The sequence below is a fragment of the Emydura macquarii genome, unplaced genomic scaffold, assembly GCF_026122565.2.
Source record: "Emydura macquarii macquarii isolate MOO-44397 ecotype Brisbane River unplaced genomic scaffold, CSIRO-AGI_Emac_v2 contig_2473, whole genome shotgun sequence".
NCBI classification, from domain to species: Eukaryota; Metazoa; Chordata; order Testudines; family Chelidae; genus Emydura; species Emydura macquarii.
In genome coordinates this window covers 13,539,296-13,562,451 of record NW_027132610.1, presented here as the reverse complement: position 1 = coordinate 13,562,451, position 23,156 = coordinate 13,539,296, and the positions used below count along the sequence as shown (strand labels likewise).

At 36.4% G+C, this 23,156-nt stretch overlaps 1 protein-coding gene across 8 annotated transcripts in view; it reads right to left on the bottom strand.

Moving 5' to 3' along the window:
* The window catches only part of NBEA (neurobeachin), a 748,678-nt gene that overhangs the window by 62,586 nt on the left and 662,936 nt on the right, over positions 1-23,156 (bottom strand). For all 8 annotated transcript variants that reach the window (XM_067562991.1, XM_067562985.1, XM_067562986.1 and 5 more), the window contains 2 exons: positions 19,459-19,611; positions 6,171-6,338 (listed from right to left, as the gene is read on the bottom strand). In XM_067562991.1, the coding sequence (XP_067419092.1) occupies positions 6,171-6,338; positions 19,459-19,611 (321 nt within the window). The remainder of the gene's footprint in view (positions 1-6,170; positions 6,339-19,458; positions 19,612-23,156) is intronic.

Sequence of the window (23,156 nt, the reverse complement as noted above, 5' to 3'; positions counted from 1 at the left end):
TAATGCCATAATTGCTGTGGTTACTGCTGCAATCATGATTTAACCTGTCAAGTAAGAATGAATCAATATCCTTAAGCTATTCCTCACATTTTAGCATTTACCTCACAATTTAAGGAGGTTTTTTATAATAAAATAGAGACCAGTAATATATAGGCACACCTGCAAATGAGAAATAGTAAGATTACAACAAAAAAGATTTCCCCTTAATTTGGAGCCTGACAATGTTAATTTTTACTACATAGTTTGTCCTCTTCTCCTTTTATTATAATATGAATACCATTTTGCAATATGCAGAATAAAAGAGAAGCTACTCAAATTGCTAAAAAAACTCTTTAAACAAATTTTATATTTTAAAAGTGGAAGACTTCCCATTTCAAATTCAACAGGGCCTAAGCCAAAAATTTTGACTTGAACTCACTTTGGGATTTCCTGACCTAGAGTTTTGGTTTGAGCTAATCACTGCTTGAATGCATTAGGGTGTCCTAGATTGTGTGTGTGTGTAAGAGAGAGAGACGCACACACCTCTAACATATATAGTTACTGTTAATTTAAATTTTAAAAATCAGAGGTGGGCCACACCCACCTTTTCAAAAGACTAAAGCGGGATACATGCAAGAGACCCTCCCCCCTCCATGACCCCACCCCCACTCCCGTTCCTCCTCTTCTCCCCAAGACCCTCCTAGGCTGTAAGCTGAAGCTGTGCCTTGGTAAGAGCTGCCCAAGGAACCTGGGACACTGTGGGGAGCCCTGGACACTCGACCTGCCCTGTGCGAGATGCAGGGGTGCCCAAGAACATCCCTTGGTCCATGTCCCTGCCACCCAGGGTAGGTGGAGGGTCCAGGGCTTCTGGCCTGGCCAGGGGGCGGGACCTCGGAGGGAGAGGAAGAGCAGGGGGTAGGGCCTCATGCAGCGAGGGCTAAGACCCACCTTAGCTCCCCTCTTCCCCCCGGGGAAAAGGCTGGAACTGCCCGAGCCTCAAGGAGGCAAGGAGCGGCACCGCAGGGAATCCAGGACAAATGCTGTCCCAGATTGATTCAGCCTGGGACTGGGACTTGAACTCTGCATTTTGGGACTGTCCCGCCCAATTCAGGATGGATGGTCACCCTACATGATACTCATAAAAGGGCAGATGGCAGGACCACAAATAGCAGGCTAGGAAGGTTCTGCTGTACCAGATGGAGGATAAAGTATGGAAAAGATGCACAGGCATGTGCCTTTTCCCTGCGTTGAATGGAGAACAACTCTCAAGGGGTTCCAAGTGTAGCCATATCTGTCTGTGAGAGAAAGGGTTGTTTACAGACAAGGATGGGCCATTGCATGGACCCCACTAGGTTTTTTTCACCCAGAGAGAGGCGTGCTAAAGTTACTCTCTATAGAAGGCTGAAGCATAACCTCCTTGAAACAACTCCACAGGACGGCCCAGCTGGTATTCACAAGGATAACAGGATTTAGATGCCTAACTACCACTTTTGGCACCCAAGTCCAACATTTAGCTGCCACGGGGATTCACAAAAGCCCTGCTGAGCAGCTGCCTAACGTCCCTAGGGATCTTAGCTTCTGCTATTAAAGTCCCCGAGACGTCTAAATTTCAGCAGCTGGATATGCACACAGCCACCTCAGTTCTGACACTACCCAGCAACTCAGTGCCTAACTCACACCTAAGCCCAATTGTGAGTCACAAACTAGGCATTCCCGTTCCAGTTTGCCTTTGGGGCCCCATCCAGTAGATGTGCTCAGAGCATGCTTAAAACTATATAACACCTCCAGAAGGAGGAATAAGAAGAGATGGTGGCCCAGTAGTTAGAGCATTTACACAGGAGACCTGGGGTTCAATTCACCCATCTGCCTGATGTGGAGCAAATATTTTAACATGGGTTCTTCCATCTCCAAGCAGACTGCCCTAAACTCTAGGCTACAGATTCATTCTAATTTTCTCTCTGGCCTAATTACTATTGAAGTATTTATACATAGTGGAAAAGATTCAGCTGGAGAGATTTAGAGAGCCCTGTCACAAAATTTCCCATAGACCAGTGGTTAGAGCACCCTCCAAGAGAAAGGGAGATCCAAGTTCCAATCCCTGCTCTGTAGAAGGGCAATTGAACACAGGTCTTCCACATCCTGAGTAAGTGGTCTAATCATTAGGCTAAAAGTTATTAAGGGGTGCAGAGAGCCAGCTCCCCCGCCTTGGATTTTCTTGACAAAGTGCAGACCTGTTTTAGGCACCTAACTCCAGGGTTCATGGCTGAATCCCAAGTGGAGAAATGCACCTCCCTTTGGCTCAGAGTTAGGCACCTAACACTCTTTGATGGGTGGGGTGTAGGCCTCACCCCTTTCTCCTTGGCATTTCCTATGGGTTAGCTCAGGCAGCTCTCCCCTTAGCATGATGTCATTTGTAAAGCCCATTCTTAGACACCTAACTCTTTCCTTGACTTGTCTAGAGGGCCTGGGCATCTCAGGTTTGTGAATTCCACTTGGTGGCAGGGCACCTAAAAGCTAGGCTTTGTAATGCTGAGCATGACAGCGCCCAAGTCCCCCTTGTGAAAGCCATCCCCAGTGTTCGACTGAGGCACTCAAGCTGGCTGCTAGGACAGGATTTCTGCAAAGTAGCAAAAATTTGAAAATAGTATACCTCCACTGTGTGCACAAACTGGCAACTATAGGTCAGTTGGGACACTAATGCACTTTCATAAGAGTGAACATTGCCAAAAGGTGACTTTCAGAGTGCTAACTTGGTTGTGTTCCTAAATGACAGAGAGGGGCATGGATTTGGGTGTGGATTTTGAATCGTCCTTTAACATTTGGGGGTGTTCAAATTTGAGGTTTTGGGACATCTGTACTGAAAGATAATTAGGGGATCTGGTTCTCTCTTTGTGAACACAAATGTGTTTTTACCTAGAAGATATATTTTTTTCCTCCACAAAGGCAGGACCTGGGGTTGCAGGACAAAGAATGATTTAAACCCCCAGCTGGATGGAGAGGAAGATTTATTTCCCTTTTATAACTGGGAGGTTTTTATCTCCCCCACCAATCTGCTGATTTGCTATTCTCACCTTTCATTTGTGGAAAAACTGACATTGGGGTGGGGAAGGCATTCCTGCTCCAGACAGTAATGGATGATCTTATTCGGCCAACCTGTGTCGATTATGTTGCTTTATGATCAATGGCAGCACAACTGGGCTAAAACCTGAGGTGCTAGACATCCACCAGGCTTTCTTGAATGCTCTGGTTTTGGCTGATCACCACCTGGCACGTGGGAGGACTTGTTTCTATGTAGTTGGATGGAGACCTGACTTTTACAATGATAAAGATTAGAAATTCATTCCCAATTCTGCCCGTAAGTTAGGGGCTGGTTAAGGGACATTTATTTGAGGCCACATTTCACTGGCATGAGACTGGTGGGTTTCTTGTCTGTTTTGAGACCTATTATGACCACAGTTGGAGGAGGCAACCACAATAATCTAGTCTGTTTCCCTAATAACAGGTGACAGGATTTCCAGCTAAAAGTTATGGACAGTTGTTGAAATCATACCTTATGTTGAGTTCTGATCACCAACCTCCTCCTTGCAGCACAAAAACTCAGTATTTCCTAATATTTATAAAATGAAATAATGAGAGTACCTCAGATGTTGTGGTGTGGGAATTGTTGGTATATCTTGACTTTTAAGAGTAGATATTGTATTAAAAATGTTTAACTTTTCTTTAAAAAGCTCTTTTATATTCAAGCATTACCAAGTTAAAATATCAAACACAACAGCTCACAACCTGCTGTGGTAAAATACATAGGATTTTCTAGTGTTTTGTGTTTGTATATTTATATTTCATGGGGTTTAAACACATTTAAGACGATCTTCTTGCTTATATTTTGTTCTGTGGGCTATCTATTAAAATCATTTGTAAAAATAAGAAAAAAATAATTTAGAAATATAAAAAGCCCATATTTTTTACTGAAGAATGCAAATCATAACTAAAGCGTGCAGTTGTAATAGAAACATGTCGTCCACGCTGAACCACCAATAAATACTTATCCAGATATCAACACCTTTCTATTGCACAGAGAACTCCTATACCATTTATAATTATAATTCAAATAAATCTGAAAAGGCTTCATATCTGTCTGTATAATTTCAAATGATCTTGTATGTGTAATCACATATGGGTAAAAAGTGAACAAGAAGCTATTTTTACTCTGCAAAGTATACAGAGCAGGATTAGTGTTTGAAGACTTCCAGAGGAGCTGGTACATTACATGTACAGGTATTACAGACTATTTATGCGGAACTGAAGGAGTCAGATTTTTTTTAATTTTGAATTGAACAACATTTTGCTCTCAGTATCACTAAAAATAAGCTTTGACTTGAAAAGGTTCTTCTTGTGTGTGAAAAGAAGAAGAAAATGGAATCGCTAGAAGTGGTTTAGACTAGAGTATAAAGAAAAGCACAAGAGAGAGACATGTATGTTAATGACTAAGGGAGCATGGGTTAGATGTGCATGTGGGAGCACAAAAACATTTCCCTGGTTTTTAAAAAAATCCTGATGACAAGTTGTGCATGTAACTAAGCCCACGGGAGAGTTGAAAATGCTCATCATGTCACAAGATGTTAAGCAAAGCACACAGGCCTCAATCCTACAAACCACCCGGCATGGGCAGACACTTGAAGTCAGACAGAGGTCTGTCCATGCAAATCAGGGCCTTAAGTATTGCATTACCTCTATTATTGCATAGCTACTAGTTGTACTGAACTACTAAATATTGCATTCCTTTGATTTCATTGCATAGATACCTCATTTATTCTTTCAAAAATTATGCAGATCTCCACTTTATTGCCTCTAATTGTGCTCAAAGTCTCTGGATCTTGCAAACAATAATGCAGGTACTTAACTTTAAGCACTTTGAGTAGTACTCATCATGTGCTTAAAATTAGACATTTGAATAAGTGTTTGCAGGATCTGGTCCTTAAAGTGCACAGTCTGAAATTCTACCTCTAAGAATTTAATGGTCAGATTTTTATTTAGTGTCTCTATTCTTGGTTAGCCATTTAAACTGTAAAAAAATATTAAAATGCATTATTCAAAAAAAAAAAAAAAAAAAACAGAGAAAATTAGGCTGCAGGAATCCAAATGTTTCTTTGGTGGCTCTTTCTTTTTCACAATCTACTAGTTTTTTGTCTTCAGGATTAAAACAAAAACCAAAATCCAAACAAAACACCCCTCCAAAAAACAAACAAAAAAATCCAAAACAAAACAAAAACAAAAACAACTCGCCTTCTTCCCAAAAAAACAAACAAACAAAAAACCAATTCCAAAGCCTGGTAGTGTATAAATTATTACTGTTTTGCATACAACAGATGGTAGATATCTGGGGGAATGGACGATTGTGTGTATAGCTTCATCACAGCAGCACTTATGTAGCAGCTGTTGTATCTTCACACTTTTCACCTAATTTTTAATCATTTTACCCAATGCACGAATGATATTTATAGCAATAATTCTGAATAATTTTACTGAAATCAAGCACATTGACTGAAAACAAAACACACATGAGGAGGATAGCAACATGATTCTGCTCAGATGGCTAGTGTAAACAAATTTGAGCAAAAAAACCACTCCCCACAAAAAAAATAACCCAAAACACAACAAATTAAATCTAAAAACCTCCTTTGATAGTAGCATTTGATTGCACATTACAAAAAGGAAAATCAAAGTAATGTGAACTAATTCTATTTGTCTGCCTGTAAACCGTAGTTCTATTGGTGCACATAATTTCTATTGCATTATCTGATTGGAAACATTAGGCGTTTTCCTCTCATTCATGATCACAATGCAAAATAATCTTTTTATTTCAACTTTCCAGTTTTACGAAGTGAATCTATCAGATGTTAATTTTAAAGATGGTTCATTTTGTAGAGCATACCTTGCACTATAATAAATGGAATGTTTATTAACTGTATTATATATGAAAGTGCTTCCTTGCAAAGAAACTACAGCCCAATATCTACACCTCAGATTTAAACGTACTTGACTTTCCTGTTTTGGAATCACCCAGGATCCCAAATTCTGAATAAAGTCAATATAATCAAATCAAAAAAGATTTTTTTTAACTGAAAAAGATGATCAATTGATGCCTGGGAGATGACAGCAGCTTTTAGAATGAAATAATAGTAAATGCTTACCTCCCTGAGGACAGGATCAATGATACTATCCAGATTCACCGAGCCTTCATACGTTAGGTAGTGGAAAACATTGAGTGCACGCACTGCTTCTGGTCCTCGTTGCTTGTAGCCAAATATAAGGTCAATCCACTGATGAAGTTGGCATGATACAAATTCACTTTCCAGTGCCTGGAAATAAAATTCAAAGTCAGGGGAAAAAATTCTGTTTCTCACATTTTCATGCTTACATTCTGTCTTCACTTTTCTTATTGCCTAGAGAAATGGTAATCTACAGCATTACAATTCTTGTTCAGCCTTACAGCCTGAAGTCCTTCAAACAGACATTAGACAACCACTAAACTACTTATACTGTGAAACAAACTAAAGGATATTACTCTTATTTTATGCAGTTTTATACAAAGTTAATTTTCTTTTCAGATACAGGGTTTGTCTAACTATGATTGTTTTAATAATTCATTCTAGAGCTGTCCAATAAATTTCTTGGACACCTGTCTAAAAAATTGATGGAAAACAGGGGAAATGAGCAAAGCTATCCAGACCCTCCAGTTCATTTTCCAACCAACTCTAATTACTTTTAAACCTAAATGGGAAACAGTATTAGTTTAAAACAGTTCTATAGAGAAAATAAGATGTTTCTGAACACCAAGTGGAGGTTGTGGCTCACTGAGCCAGGGCCCTTTTTTATAAATAGTCTCTGAAAGAAAGAAAAACAAACCATACCCACTTCACCATTTGTACAATAGAAGAAAGATGGGTCATGACTGGTAACCCCTCTGCACAACACAAGTGGTGAGGAGAAGATATTAAACTGCAGCCACAGAAGTGAGGATAGCAATAAAGGTTGAGCTAGGTCCCTCCATCATAGAGGAACTTCTACCTCTATTAGGTGTCACTGCCTACGTTGGGAGCTTTGAAAGGCTCAAAGAAGACGTAGAGTGCCCTTGACTTCTTTCCACAAGCAAAACACTTATCTTGCTTGCCCATGGGCTATTATCTGGAAACATATGCAATTCTCCTCTACAGGTTCTTAATGTATATGTAAGGATTAAATGTTATGTTAATGGGATTTGTTGTACCAGTTACTAGGGCTGGTCAAAAATTTTCTAGCAAAATTATTTTTTGATGGAAAAGTGTGTTTTCAACTAAACAAATGTTTTTTGTAATAGTTGTCTCCTTTCTGTTGAAAATTTTGATTTTTTGTCAAAAACAATCAAAAAACAAAATATTTCAATTTGTATATCCTGCCATGGTGCCTCGCTGGAGCTGTAGTTTGGTTTCCTCAATACCAATGGAACCATTCTGAACTTTCACTTTAGAATAAAAATGTTCAATTGTTGAAGATCCAGAATGGGTCTCCATCTTTTTTGCGGACCAAGATGTAACAGGAATAGAAACCTCTTCCTTGATATTGAGGTGGCATTCATTCTATTGCCCCTCACAGGAGGGGGGAGTCTGCCTCCTGACGAAGATTCACCTCATGAGAGTAGTCCCGGAATGGAGTCTGGAAAGGAAGTTTGTGTGAAGGGAAGGAGAGAAACTCTAAGGAGTATCTCTGATGGATAATTTATAAGACCCAAAGAAGTATGTTAAGTTTGGATACAGATGCAAACTTCTACAAAATTAAAGGGAGTTCAGATCAAGTGTACTGTACTTATAAGAACATACATGAGCCACAAAATTCAGAACTGGGAAGTTTTTGTAGATTTAGATCTGATGATTCAGTTCATAACCATTCTTTGTTATATATGTGATTTACATTCACTACTGTAGTTCCAGTAAAGGCCTGTGGCTTGTCCTTGCCAAAAATGTTAATGTACAGAGCTTTATGAAACTGTTATCCGTTACCAAACCTGCCAAAACATAGTTTAAATACCACAGGAAAGTGAAAGTCATACGATAAAGCTCAACAAGCCTGTATCTGAAAGAGTTGTTGATGCTAGAATGGGCCACGGTTTGAACAAACAACTACTGTCATTTGGTGCTAGGGAATCTTTTCTGCAATGTCATAGCCCTGGTCTAAGTCAAGCAATCCCATGCTAGAAACTGTGTTTGGGTGTTGGAGACCCACTGATCTGTAGCAATTTCCAGTTAGGCCTGGAGATCTACACAACACAGAAAATAATGTTATTAGTGGTATTGCAAAGGTTGCAAAGGTTGCAAAGGTATTGCAAAGGTTATTCAAGCAAGCACATTTGCTTCTTGATTAGTGTTGCGCTATATGTTGGCAGTACACACTTTCAGTCTCTCTCTCTCTCTGCCCAAACCTAGATATGGAGCTCTAAAGCAGTGAAAAATATAAATCATTGTGATAAGGCTGTTGCCTACATTAAAACGCCGCATTGATTTATTCTAATAATCTTTAAATTTTATATGGAATTTGAAACAGCATTGATATTATCCAGTTATGAACATCATAGGACAGAAATGAAGGTGGCTTGAGGATAGAATGTTTTGCACTTTGTTTTATTGCTGTTTCAGTCTTTCTGTGGAATATTTAGAATATTTTATTCATTACTCTATATACAGAATATGAATCTGAAGGATCTCCTGAAGAAAATAACTTCGAGGGCAAGAACACAATAGGTTTAGGTCCAGCTTCTCAAAATGCAACATTTTAGTATGGCCACATTAAGCAAATTTTTTACATATAGCTACGACTCAATGACTTGTGTCATTATCTGTCTGAATGTGTCTGGCTAGCTTTAAAAGTGAAGCTATTTACTGATTTGGAGTTTAGTAAAGGAAACAGGCTCAAATTATAACTTCTAAAAACCTACAATCATCTTTAATTTCTTGAAAATAAATCCAGCAACAATATAATTTGTTAACTAAACACTTATATTAGGTTTTCAGTTAATCACTAATTATAGGGGGAGCTGGCAGCAATCCCCTATATTTAGGTTGCTTAACACTTTCCTTTGTTTGGCTTTGCTGGCAGGAGGACAGGAAGCACTGGATGTGGTTTTAATTAGGCCAAAACTTTATTCTTAAATACCTGGGAGTGCCCAGCAGATAAAATTGTACAGTGCAGGTAATTCCACATACATTTCTATATACTCAGGGGGCTGCTGTCAGCCCTCCCCCTTTCCAATCCTACTCTACTCATGCTGCTGCTGGGACCCTGCCACCACTCCCCTCCCTTATGAGGGTTAAGGGGGCTATAAAAGAGGGGTGGCTGAATATTTTTTAAGTACATCAGAAGCAGGAAGCCTACCACACAATCAGTGGAGCCACTAAAAGATCACTCAAGGAAGAAAAGGCTATGCGGAAAAGCTAAATTAATTCTTTGCATCAGTCAGCACTGCAGAGGATGTGAGGGAGATTCCTACACCTGAGCCATTCTTTTCAGGTGACAAATCTGAGGAACTGTCCAGATTGAGGTGTCAATACAGGAGGTTTTGGAACAAATTGATCAATGAAACAGTAATAAGTTAACAAGACCAGATTATATCCAACCAAGAGTTCTGAAGAAACTCAAATATAAAATTGCAGAATTACTAACTTGGTATGTAACCTATTCCTTAAATCAGTCTCTGTACCAGATGACTGGAGGATAGCTAATGTGACACCAATTTATTTATTTATTTTTTTAAAAAGGCTTCAGAGATGATTCTGGCAATTATAGACTGATAAGGCTAACTTCAGTACTAGGCAAATTGGTTGAAACGATAGTAAAGACCAGAATTATGAGATACATAGATGAACATGATTTGTTGGGGAAGAGTCAACATGGCTTTTGGCAAGGGAAATCATGCTTAACCATTCTGTAAGAATCCTTTGAGGGGGTCAACAAGCACAGGGACAAGAGAAATGACGTAGAAAAATAGAATAAAAGAATGTCATTTAGGCTGCAAAGTCAAGTACCCAAACATCAGATTAGCTATGCAATCTTAATTCTGTCTTCTTGGGTGTAGTCTGATAACATGCTATTTTTTCCACAGCTTCCTTGCCTCACTCAGTGCACAGGATGAATACACAAGGGGATAATATTAAGGTTGCACAGGCATCCATAAATCTGGCATTTCTTAATGTTTGAGTGATTGACTTTGCAACATAAATAACATTAATTTAACATGATATTTTGTATGTAATTATATTTAAATCACAAATTTCCCTACCTCCTCCCTATTTGATAGTTCTACATTTTAAAATTTTTAAAAAGGTTATGTCGTGTTTGTATTTGCACCTTATTTATTTAATAACAAAATAATGTATATAAAAAGTGATACTAAGAGTTCATTTCATTCAAAGTAAGCAAAACAGCTATTTTTCTTCCTCCAATATATGCTTATCATCCAGGGGTGCTCAAGGTGTGGCAGCACCCTGGCTTGAAGTGGTTTCCATTATATACAGGTTCCAGAGGGGTAGCTGTTTACAAGGTTTACAGTTTTGGTCAATGGCTTTCAGAACCTCCGCTATAAAAATTCTTTCACTGCCCCTGTGATCATCTCCGGGAAATTGACCAGGTTTGTGAAAGCAGCAGCGGCTGTTTAAATAGGGGACAGTACAAGTATAAAAAGGAAAGAATTGGCCAAATAAAGCATACTTGACATATTAACTTCTCTAATATTTTCCCCTCCCCACCATTGTTGGAAAATTTGGGTGTATATGTTAAAAGTTGCTCTGAGGCACTTTTAACTTGCATGGCCAATACTTAATCAGCAGCTCATCATTCCAGAGTAGATCTTTCCAACACTGGCAGTTTTGATGAGGTCATATTTTCACATAGATGAATTGTTCTTTAATAACTTTTCTACTGTGTGAAGCACAAATGAATTTCATGTCTTACGTCTCTGTCTTTTTTTTTTTTTAATTCAACAAGCATATTTATTGTACATAGTATGTGAAAAATCCTATTAAAGTTCTGTATGATGAAATGTGGTAGGAGCTTGTGGGAGATCTTTGAGGACTTGAATCTTTCATTATTTTGAATTAGAGACTTTAGAGTTCCCAAAGGATTGTAAGTTTTCAAACAATTCCTCACACAATTGTCATTGGATGTCTCGATGTCCCTACATTACCACACCTTATATAAATTTGAATTATAGTAATATCATTCTACTACTAATTACAGATGGGCAAAAATAGATTTTTTGATTTGGTGCCAATCTGAAAAATTCAGAAAAAAAATAAATTTTGTATCAATCAAAAATGTCAATTTTTCAGTTTTTCTCACCAAAACAAAAAACTGAAATAACATTGGTTCGAACTATGTGAAACATTTTGTTTGACCCAAAATGAAATGTTTTAATTTAGTTTTCAGAGTTTTTTAGCCTTCCCCCCCCCCCAAAATCTAGTTAATTTTTAGTGAAATATTGTTAGATCTTTTCAGAATTACCTCGGTTCCCCACTTTTTTTTATTCAGATGAAACTATTTGCTGAATTTGACCTGAATTCACAAACATTTTGATCACCCTGAAACTGTATTTTTTGGCAAATAGATTATTTTTTTAAAAAATTACTCAGTTTTACTACTAATACCTTTAAGTTAGAAAAGTTCATGTAATAATTAGTACCAAATAAAGAAAATTCTTCACACTCATAATGTCATGTACAACTTCATTGCCCTAAGAGTCAGCACTTGAATACCTAGCTTGTTTAGATATTTTTGTGGTGACAGATCAATGTCTGGAAGAGATGATACAGAGCAGAATTCTGCTCAGTTTTCTAGAGATGCTGTGTGGCAAGTCAGCCTGCAACCTGAATTCATGTATAATATAATCAAGTGGGGAAGTACTAGATCCATTGTTGGTTGACATTAGTAATGTCACTCTATCAGAGGCAGGGTTACAACTTCCCTTGAACATGCAGGTGTTAGTGCCCTGCTCAACAAATGTACTACTGACTCTGGAAATTTCAACTTCAAGTTATTGCCCTGCAATCTTCCCTTTTTGGTACAGATTATTGAAATGATTGTGACAAACAACAGAGGTGTCCTTTGGAAACCTCAGATATCCTTTCAACCCTTTGAAGTCTGGATATGGCCTAGGTATGACTTTTTCCACTGATATATCAGTCTTGATGCCCTGTTTGTCTGCCTCTCTTTGGACTTCAGCTTTACTCATGCTATTGACTATACACAAACTCCTTCCCCTAATTTGGTCTACCAAACCCATGATCCACTTCTCTTTCGAAAACTCACTATGTATGTAATATCAACAATATGTGTGCCAGTTTCCTGGAGGATATGTAAAATAGAGTGAGGGAATTTTCTGTGTAAATGCAAATGGGAATGTTCTGTGTTAATGTAATCAATAATTTACTGGTACAATTCTACCAATGTACACAAAGGTAATAAAATATCTTTAAAGTATGTCATGTTTACTATAATATAACACAATTTTCAAGAGACATTTCAGCATAATCATTGTTTTATAGCTGGCACTGCCACGCGTGTTTCCAGCCTGAAATACAAGTAAATACATTTTTTTTAAAAATTAACAAAATTTTCATAGTTTTTGTTTAACAGGAACATAGCAATGAATAACAACTATTATAGATGTTTACTGTTAAATGGCAACCAACTATTACCTAGATTGTTCTCTATCCATAATTCAAAAATACACAGAAACAAATTGAGATTTTATTTGAGGGGCTCTGGAATTAAATTTGTTTGGGGCACTGCTATATATGATTGAAGCTTCATCTTCAAATGGAGACATTCTACCTCTACGTCACATTCTTCTTTCATGTTTTGTTCTTTTTTATAGAAGATTTTTTTTTTAATGGGGCACACCCAAGTGGTGTACAAATTGTGCTGATTCCTCCTACTCAACATTTCTAAGATCCAAACTTTTCTCTCCATCAACACAGATAATGTTCTAGGTTCAGCCCCCAACCACTTCTTTTCTTGATTACTATAGTAACCTCCTCTTCTCTGGTCTTAAAACATGAAACATATTGGAATTTGACCAGAATTAATTGTTTAAGGAAGATGATTGTCTAATAATAGTGGAGCAGAATTATATTCAGTGCATTTAGGATATTTTGGGATCATCTCTTTCCACAGGAGGATGTTTCCTGAATGTTTCTCTCTATATATTAAGTTTAGTTAGAAGTGTCTAACTGCCTTCTTTTACTATATTAAATGTGTTTTTTCCAATAATAATTATATATGACTGCAGCTGTTATATTTAGTTTTAAATCACTCTGAATTAGATGTTTACTTTGTGTTAAGTAAGAATCTTGACAATAACACAAAATAAAACCAAACAAAAAAACTACCACACCAAAGCAAAATAAAATCTTCTCATGTTCTATTTACTCACTGCAAAGTATTGTCAACCCCTATCAACAGATAAACAATAGGCACTGAATCACCCTATCTATCGAAACCTTAGCGCACCAATATGTATATATTATATTAAATGTTATATTAAATGTCTGTTAATTATGAAAGAGTACAAAAGTTACTGAGTAGCCATGCAATGGTTCAGAAATGTAAATATTAGCCAAAAATATGTATATAAATCATTCTACAGAAAAGATGAACATTCATCCTTACTAACAAATATATACAGTATGACTATATATAACAGTAACAAAATATGAATTACAAAAACCAGACACCGAGTGGCCTTTCTAAAAATGTCATTTATAGTAAATGCATTTTATGCAACACTATAATTTGTAATGTAAAACATGCATGTTCAACCATCAAAATATCATTATAATTAATGCGAATTGCAGCAGATCACATCTTTTGTTTTTAAACTACAGAATGGTTATTAAAAAGGCTTTGCTTCAATGTTTCACAGTAGAATTCCTTGCCTCAATTTAACATGCCTGATTTACTGGCTGAATATGTTCTATTTCTGGCTCTCAGAACCCCCATAAATCTGCTGGGATTGAGAGGCTGAGTAAGACTACAGATGCACATCTGTGGAAGTTTCTTTTTTTTTTTTTTTTAACTAGTAGATTATGATTGATGAACCCAGCATTAGGGTAATGTTATCAGGGACACTTACTGCTTCTGTCCTCTGTGACATCACTGAGGTCAGACCATAATCATGTTAGCATTGAACACAATGCTTTATTAATGTTTCATGAGTAAGTCCGTAGTAATCAGTCTAGCTATGTATGGATAAATTAAACTGGTACAACAATCCCTGATGTATAAATCGAGTGCTTTTAGAATGTACCATTACAGCTTTTAAACGTAACCTGAGTTAATTACTTTTCCAAGCTTTCTAATGAGACCAATTTTCACAAGTTTTATGGCATTTCTTTCAATGGAAAGCCATTTCCACCACGGTACATATATTTATTAAATATGAAAAAAAAACCTCCAAACCCCCCTCATTTCCCAACTCTAAAAAAGCCTATTAACCAATAGATTAAATGGGAGCCAACTCTCCAAGTCAAATTGTGTGTGTAATGCTGAAACTCTTGATTTGTTTATTTTTATTTATTTTAACAATCTATGAATGCATACGCAGTTTGTAGATAAGTGTTCCTGTCCACATACATATAATTTATATATGGTTACAGTGAGCAAAATGTATATAACTATCTATAATGCTGTCAACTAGAAAATACTAGATACCCACACTATGGTTTGGGGTATCCCATAAGGATCAATCCAACATAATGGAAAGACTCCCAATGACTTCAATGGGCATTGGATCAGGCTCGTAATGTCTTGAAATAGACACCCGATTTCTGTGGCTTCCCTGTAAATATGTACGGTACCCATTTTGCTAAGCCTGCTAAGCCTAATAAACTCCAGCTTTTGTGGCAAGCTTACCACATTTTAGAGATATTGGCACCACCATCGTGCTATATTTTTCTTTAGACAGATTTTTGTAAAACAAGCCAAAGGTTTGGGCTAGAGATGGGCAATTTGAAAAATAAATCTGCTGAACAATCCAAATACCCTTAGAATCAGACAGCAAAGATGCGTAAGACTTATTAGAGCATCTCCTTCAACTCCTCTGAGTTCAGAAATGTTTTCTACAGTATATTTTCTTGTACATTGACTAATCTAGTTTTATAAGTAACAAGTGACAGAGGCATTAGAAATTCATTTCATAATCTAATAGGATTTCAATATCAAGAAGTTTTTCTGAAAAATCCATCTGCTTTTTCCCTTTCTAAACTCAATCCTATTATTCCAAGTTCCTTGGTGTTGATACCATTATAGATGGTTTTCCCCACCTTAGCTATTAGTTAGCCCACTACACACATTTACGGTAGTTTTTTTTTTAAATATCTCCGCATTCTCTTTAAATAGTCCCACCCTCATTCACATTGTTTCTCTTCTCTGAATGCCCTCTAAATTTGTAAATATCCTTCTATCTTTTAGTTGCCCAGAAATGAACTCAGTATTCCAGCTGCAGTCTCACCAGAGTCATATAAAGGGACTATCTATGTGCTCTATGTATAATGATTCCAAATACAGGGCTCAAAATTGCACTTGCCTTTTTTGGTGCTGAATGGAACTGCATATCTAATTTGCTATTTATAATCATGCCCCAACTCCCTTTTGGCATTATTACTTACCTGATTTTTCCTTGCTATTGAATATCTATTTATCCCTCTAAGATGAATGAGACGCTGCCTGGATTAGGAGTGACCATTTATGATATTATTGATATAAATGTTGCAAAATTACAATAATTCGTACGAGATATGCCTTGTCAGGTACCATTGAAAAGGTTATAATTCGCTAAGTTTGATCATCACTTTTATACGTATGTTTCAATTTTGTATTAAAAGTTCTAAATATGTATGGTATATTTGTATTTTAACTTGTGTTTTGTTTCTGGGTGACACCCCAGACAGGATGGCAGCAGCACTAAGCCTGATTAATGGCCCATCAAGGGAACTCAAAGGTAAAATGAATCCAGTGGAAGAACCTAGGGGCTAAACCTTATGAGTCACCACGGCATATAAGAACATGCCTAGGGATGGGATTCTTAGGCTTTTCCATGCCATGTGCTGTGCGGCTGTCTTTGGGACAAGCCACATGACAAAGGGAAGTAAAAGGCAGCTGCACCTTCCCCATCTTGTCTTCATTTCTACTTCCAACCTCCAGACTAACGCATCTACAACTGAAGCTGTGAAACAAAGGACTGAGAGCCTTCCCAGTACTGGATATACACAAGAGGTGTACAAGCCTACTCCACAATTCTGCTGAGAATCTGATATATATGAGCTATAAAGTCATTTGTAAGTATTGGATTGCTTTGACCATTTTGCATTTCTCTTCTCATTTGTTTCTTTCCTTTTATAATAAACCTTTAGTTTTAGTTACTAAAGGATTGGCTGGCAGCATGGTATTTTGGGTAAGATGCAAACTTATATTGGTTTGGTAATGTGCCTGACCTTTTGGGGATCAGGAGAACATTTTTGGTAAAGGAAATAGAGTTTAAATAACTTATCTCTTTACTGGATCTATTTGCTAACTGAGGGCCAGAGACTGAAATGCAATAAAGGGGGCTGTGTAGCTTCTTGTTTTTAGCTTCTTGATAGCCAGTTTGGGGGATCAGAACCACTGTTTGTGACTGGTTAGGTGAAAGTAACAGCAGTGTTAGCCATCAGTTTGGGATAATCTGCTCTCCTTTTGCAGCCTTCCCAGACTTTTTTTCAGGTGGGCTATCCTACGCACAGATGAGTCACAATGAATGTCAAGTGTATTTTCTGCCCATTATTCAAACTTCTCTATCCCCCTTTTTATTCTTTTCTTACATTTCTCAGCTTAGTATTATTTGTAAATTTCATTAATGTGCTGTCTTGGTACTTCTGGTTGACTGAACTGTATATCTTGGGGCTTGAGATACCTTAGGCTGAATAAAGATTCTTCTCCATTATCATTGGCAACTCCACCTGTTACCCAAAACTATTTCCTGCCGTGCTATTGCCAAATAGGGACAAGGAAGGACTAGTGGCCTGCTATCTTTAAAATGGTATGGATTTGTGGAATCTTAGCTTTTGTAGAATGCTAAAGTCTGAGGAGACTGGTAGGATAGGATGACATGTGAACTGGATAATTCTTGGATTGAGGAGTCTGATAAGTATTCAATCAATTGAAATCCCTAATTCAACTATTATACAAATGCTAAAATCAGTTTATCTAGTAGTCTGAGCAGATTTATGGATTAACAGTTTTTTTTTCCTTTCTTTTTTTTTGCTCTGCAAGCCTAACGTTTGGAAAGTGTTTCTAACTTTTAGCTCCAATCCTTTATTAAATGCATAATGTTGTAAAGGGCATAAACACAATATTTTAAATTCATGCAAACAGCTGTTTTTTCCAACAGCCATAAATATCCCAGCATAAAACCTCTACAGCGAGAACCCCTAAAGGTATTTTTACAAAAGCAGAAACAAAATAGCAGCATAGAGCTTCATGCATACATTCAAACTGTTTCTCATCACATATTGTCCCTATTTAAAATTTTACACCTTTAAACATATAAAAGGAGAGATGCACTTCAATATAAAAGAATGAAAGTTATTTATAAAATAATTGAATAATGTGTGTATCTAATACTTTTCTAATTATCTAATTATTTTCTCCAAAAGGTAGCAGTTTGTTTATTCTCTTTCAGTAAGGAGTAATAGAAAATGGACCTGCTGCCACTCCCACTGAAGTCAATAGTAACCCTCTTATTGACTTCAGTGGGATTAAGATTGGAACCAATATATTGCCATTGTCTGTGGTAAGTATTACTTTTATAAAGAATGTTACAATAACTAGGTCTATAAAATAAAAAATCATAGTCAGGCATTTTAGAAGGAAAATACCATTTACTATGTACTGAACAGTGCAGGACTTTCCTCCTTCAGGTGTGTCTAGTGTTTTGTTCAGTGATATTTTATATGTCACAAGTGAGGGGGCTTCCATCACTTTCCTAGTGAGACTATCCCACACATCATCATCCCACATCATCCCACACATCATCATTTACTGAACTGATAGGTGTTTTAATACACAGTAATACTTTTGAACTTTCTAGGGCTATTTTTATGTGAATCCAGGAAGCATGTTCCATAAAAGATATAGTTCTAGGAATTAAATTGCAGCATTGGTAACGTCAATAATCCAGTGAAGTGACATTCCTCCAACAAAGATGTTTTAGGCAATGGTGTCCAAGCAGATAGTTATATACACTTCTTGGGCATGCATATATTGAGGGAATCTGGAGGCACAGGTAAATAATGGGGATTCTGATTCAAATCCATTTCAATAAAATAGTCAGGAATTAAGTTGTTGAGGACCTGGGGTGTAGTGTATGAAATAACTTCCTTTTTCTAAAATGTTAAAAATATATCTTATTATTGATTTTATCATTAACCAACTAACATATGTAAGAAAACATTCTAATATGGACAGATCAAATAAATATAAATAATTTTACTTAACATATCATTTTAATTCTAGGGGAAAATGTGTGTCAAAGGTCAGACTGTATTTTTTGACAGCTGGATTTGTTATGAACAGCCTTGCAAAATGTAAACAAGTGTTGATCATTTATGCAGAGAAAACACAGATCTAGGTAATGGAAAACACTATTGAATATGCACCACTAAAAGTTCTATTATTATTTCATGAAAAAGCATAAATTCATATATCAATACTATTAATCAATCTACTTTGTCTCCAAAATAATTTCTCAGACACCAAGAAGGTGACATGCCAAGGCTTAAAACAGAGAAGAACAAACAGTCACCTCTTAAACCCCTATATTTTTTTCCTTGAAAGTATGTTAATTTAATGAAAAATACCTTTATGCAAAACAAAATATACATTACAGATTAAGATGTTTCACAGCTACAAATCTGCACACTTATTAGTGATTTGTGTGGAAGGGTACTTCTGCAAAATCTGTTCAGAGAATATAGTAGTTGGCACAGTAGCTCAGTATCCCTGCACAAATAATTAATTCCTTTTGAATGGAAACTGAACAGCGTCAAATCATGCAAGGAGCTGAGTACTTTCTGCAAGATCCACCTTCAACTCCCTTTGTCTTTATTTCAAGGAAATGCTCAGTATTTTGCAGGATCAGGCTCTTAATTCTTCAGGACATTTTACATTGTCCGAGGCCCATCAAATTGCCTTCTCCTCAGGGAGCAAATAACTGCATTTACAATTCCATTATTGGTCCTCATTAAAGGCAAATCATTGTACAATAAAGAGTACTGTTAAATAAGAGCTGAATGGAAATTCCTCCCCCACTTTTTCTTCTTACATTTTTAACCCTAGTTCTGCAGAGGTGAAAAGTCAGTGATATGTTAGCTTGTTAAAACACTAAACTTGTTACTAAAGCTTAACTAAAATCCCTCTTACCATCCTGTTGATCCGGACAAAGTCTTCAGGCTTCTTTGCCCAAGGGGGAAGCTCAACATCATTTACAACAACTTCATCCTCTCTGATTCCTAGATTATATCCATTACTGTTGACAAACATCTCTGGTAGGTAATAAAACTCTGGAATTAACTCCTGGCAGAGAGAAAGCATAGTGTGTTACCTTGCATATGTACAGAACAGCTGTATGATACTTAAGTTTTCAGAATGTCTGTTTCTCACACAATAACTTTATAAGAAAAATAATCTTTCCCATTTGCACAAAATCATTCTTGCATTTTTTATATTTTTGTGGACAAGAAATGTTAAAGGAAGAATTTTTATAATCCTTTTATTGTACTTAACTTTGAGCAGACATTTTGTTATAGTACAGTGAACAGTTTTGTCTTCCTCAATCTTGTTTCACTAAATAATATGAGTTAGGAGGAGCACTACCTTCTCACCCTTTGTTAAATTAAATATGTTAGAATGTAATCAGAGATCTTCCAGTACTGTTTAACAAAACTATTTTAAAAAGGAAGAACCTGTGAAATCTTCATGGAAAGCAAGGGTATATTTTTAATCCTAATTTTTCTTTGCTTATTTTCCTTTCATATTATCCATTGCATTAGCAAATATAACACAGAATTTTATGGGGGAAAAAGGTGGCAGTTTCATTAGACAATGATAAACAAAAACAGTTTCAGGTGAGTGGACTTTTCTGTAGTCAGAAACAGTCAAATATATATGGAAAGGAAGCTGTCAGTATGGCAAAATGTCTTGAAAATTTCAATACATGCAACTTGAATTGTGAAAGCTCAGTAAAAAGGAAGCAAATCTGAGCTGATAATAATATTTAAGTAGTGCCTACTGTGAAGTTTATCATACTCTGATGGAAGTCCTATGCTGAAATGCAGTGATTTTGACATCATAAATATCTCAATTTGTAGATGCCTATTATTGAAACAGCTGGTACTGAATTGCAATAATAGAAAAAGCTATAGCTTTAAAGCACACCATCTTTTCTCTAATATCTAGATAGGGATTAAATTCACTAAATTACATTATTAAAAGCATTAGGGCATTCAGTTGTGTAACATGATCAAAACTGATGACACAGCACCTGAAACCTTAATCTCTTTGTGGTCTTTTCAAAGGCTGCAGACACACAGAGCATAAAAAAATCACTGCAGACACTAAAGTATCTAATTAAATCTGATCCGCAACTCTACAGAGAATAGAGCAGTTAAAGCACAGAAGGCCCTTTCAAGTTTTACCATTAAAAAACAAATATATGAATATTTACGTAACAATTTTAAGTATTTTAGTGGAACAATTTATTTGGTTCTTTTATACCATTCATGCTGTATGACAAACAGTATGATTCAAATTAGACTAAAAACCACAACACTAATTAATATCTAGCCAAAGTAAAATAGTAATCAAATGAGACATGTCTGAACATGCATTCTGTTCATTACAGATCTTGTAACTTCATAAAACTATAACAGTGATCAGATTATTTCCTAGATGTGCATATCAAACTTTACAATCACAAGGTTTGGATCTATTGTGCCGTGTCACATTTTGTCAAATATATATCACCCAGAAAGAAACTGAATACAAGCATCTTCATTTACTTCAATGGGCTTTAGAGCAAACAGAGAGACATGAGGTATACTAACAGTGTCTCCTGTTTCTCATTCATTTGTATGCATTCTGTAATTTGCCATCAAATAATGGACTGCTATAAACCCCAATTTCTGCCCAGTGGAAAGGGAGCACTGGTGAAGAAGCTCATCTTTAAGGCAGGCTGTGTGACATCTTAGAATACCAGTCGAAAGCATCTGAAGGATCAGTAACGGTATATCTACCAGTAGTTGGAATCCGTGGCTCTAGATACCCCAGGACCTATTGTCTGTCGATGCTTTCTGTGGACAGGCTGCTTCAAACCAAGCTATGAAGTTTCTCACTGTTCGAAGTGGCCATGGTTTAAGGAGCTAATCTTTTCAGAAAAGCCACCATTACAGGGTAAAAATGCCGATTAGAGCCAAATCTCAAAGTATTTTCTTCCTAAACCACAGCACTTTCAAACAGTTCATGAACCTATATAGATTAGTATAAAATGGCAAACATGATATTTTGTAACACAAAAAGCTTCCCTAAAACCTATACCAGCTTATGTAGGTATCAAATGGGGATAATGTGGGGTGGGGGGAGGAACAGACACAAAACATAAACATGAAATAAAAATTGACTTTTTAAAAGTATCTATATATCTATTACAATATTTATTTTACTAATATGTTCTTCATTGTATTTTTTTCAACTGAAGTATACTTTTGAATAGACTAACACATGCAGGAATAGATACTGGCTTCTCGATGATTGCCAAAATGCAACAAAGGGTCTAAACAAATTTTTCAGATAGAATAATCTGTCATGTATAACTTCTTACCAAAATAAATATCTAGAGTTGAAAGAGTTAATAAAACTAGGGTTTCTAGTGATCTAAATCCATTTGAAGTAATTTCTGTCTAGTTCGCCTTGACATTTCAGAAGCTGGTAACCTCCTCTGCTCCCTTTTCATTCACACATCTAATAAGACAGGTTAGCTTTCTATCACTTAATAGCCAGCTACCCCTCAAGCAGCCCTAGTAGTTTAGCTCTTCTCAAATGAAGAATGATGCAGCAAAGCTATGAAAGAGTGTAAAAAATGGTAAAATGAATATTATAACAGACGTTTGATGTCTATAAATGTGATCTCTAGTTTATTTTAATAACTATACTAAAACCCTAAGGTATATTTAATAGTATTATATGCCTCGTGTCTTTGTATGAGAAAACATCCCCAAACACATTTTCTAATTTACTAGCTTGTGACAAATCCGAGCTGCTTAGGAATTAAACTTTAAAAGTATGTCTTGGGGTGATAGAAGACCACTATTAACACTATCATAATTGTATATCACTTGCATCAAATCTGACATTTCTGTTTAATATGTTTAGCTAAGAGCATACCATTTTATAGCCTACCAGTAAAATCAAATCAAACACAGACGTTTTCACTTTTCTAATATAATTCACAACAAGATATTAAGATGCCATTTCTTTCTTTCTTTCTTTTTTTTCTTTTCTGTTTCTAAATGGTTGATCCCTTGGCATCCATTAATTCCACATCCGCCTCGTATTGGGTCAATGAGACACTCAGGAGCACCTCCATTAACTATATTAATTTACAGTATGGCACCTTTATGACATTTTGTCATAGCTACCTTTCCTGACACCTACATACTCTATTCAAAAAGTAATATAACAAGTTTGAGAGGCAGGAGGAAATGTTAGTGCCTGAGCAGTAAGTTCTTTGGATGTCATTGTTACCAAAAACTGAGGGGAGGAGGGAAGGGAAAAAAAAGATGAGAAACTTGACTGGCCAACTTATGGTCATTTCCGGGTGACTTGTTTCCTGAAAGGTCATTCTACTAACATTCATTCTTCTTCCAGATTGTAATGATTACCACAGGAGAAGGTCGACATTAATAAAGGGAGACACAATAAAATAAACTATGTTATCCAGGTTCTCCCTTGTGTGTTACTTTGCTAATATAGCACATACTGTATTAATTCTGTTCTATTCAAGTTTGGTGAATGGGTCTCTTTGAAAATGAACCCAAACAGTGCAAATATACTGAGCAAAAATG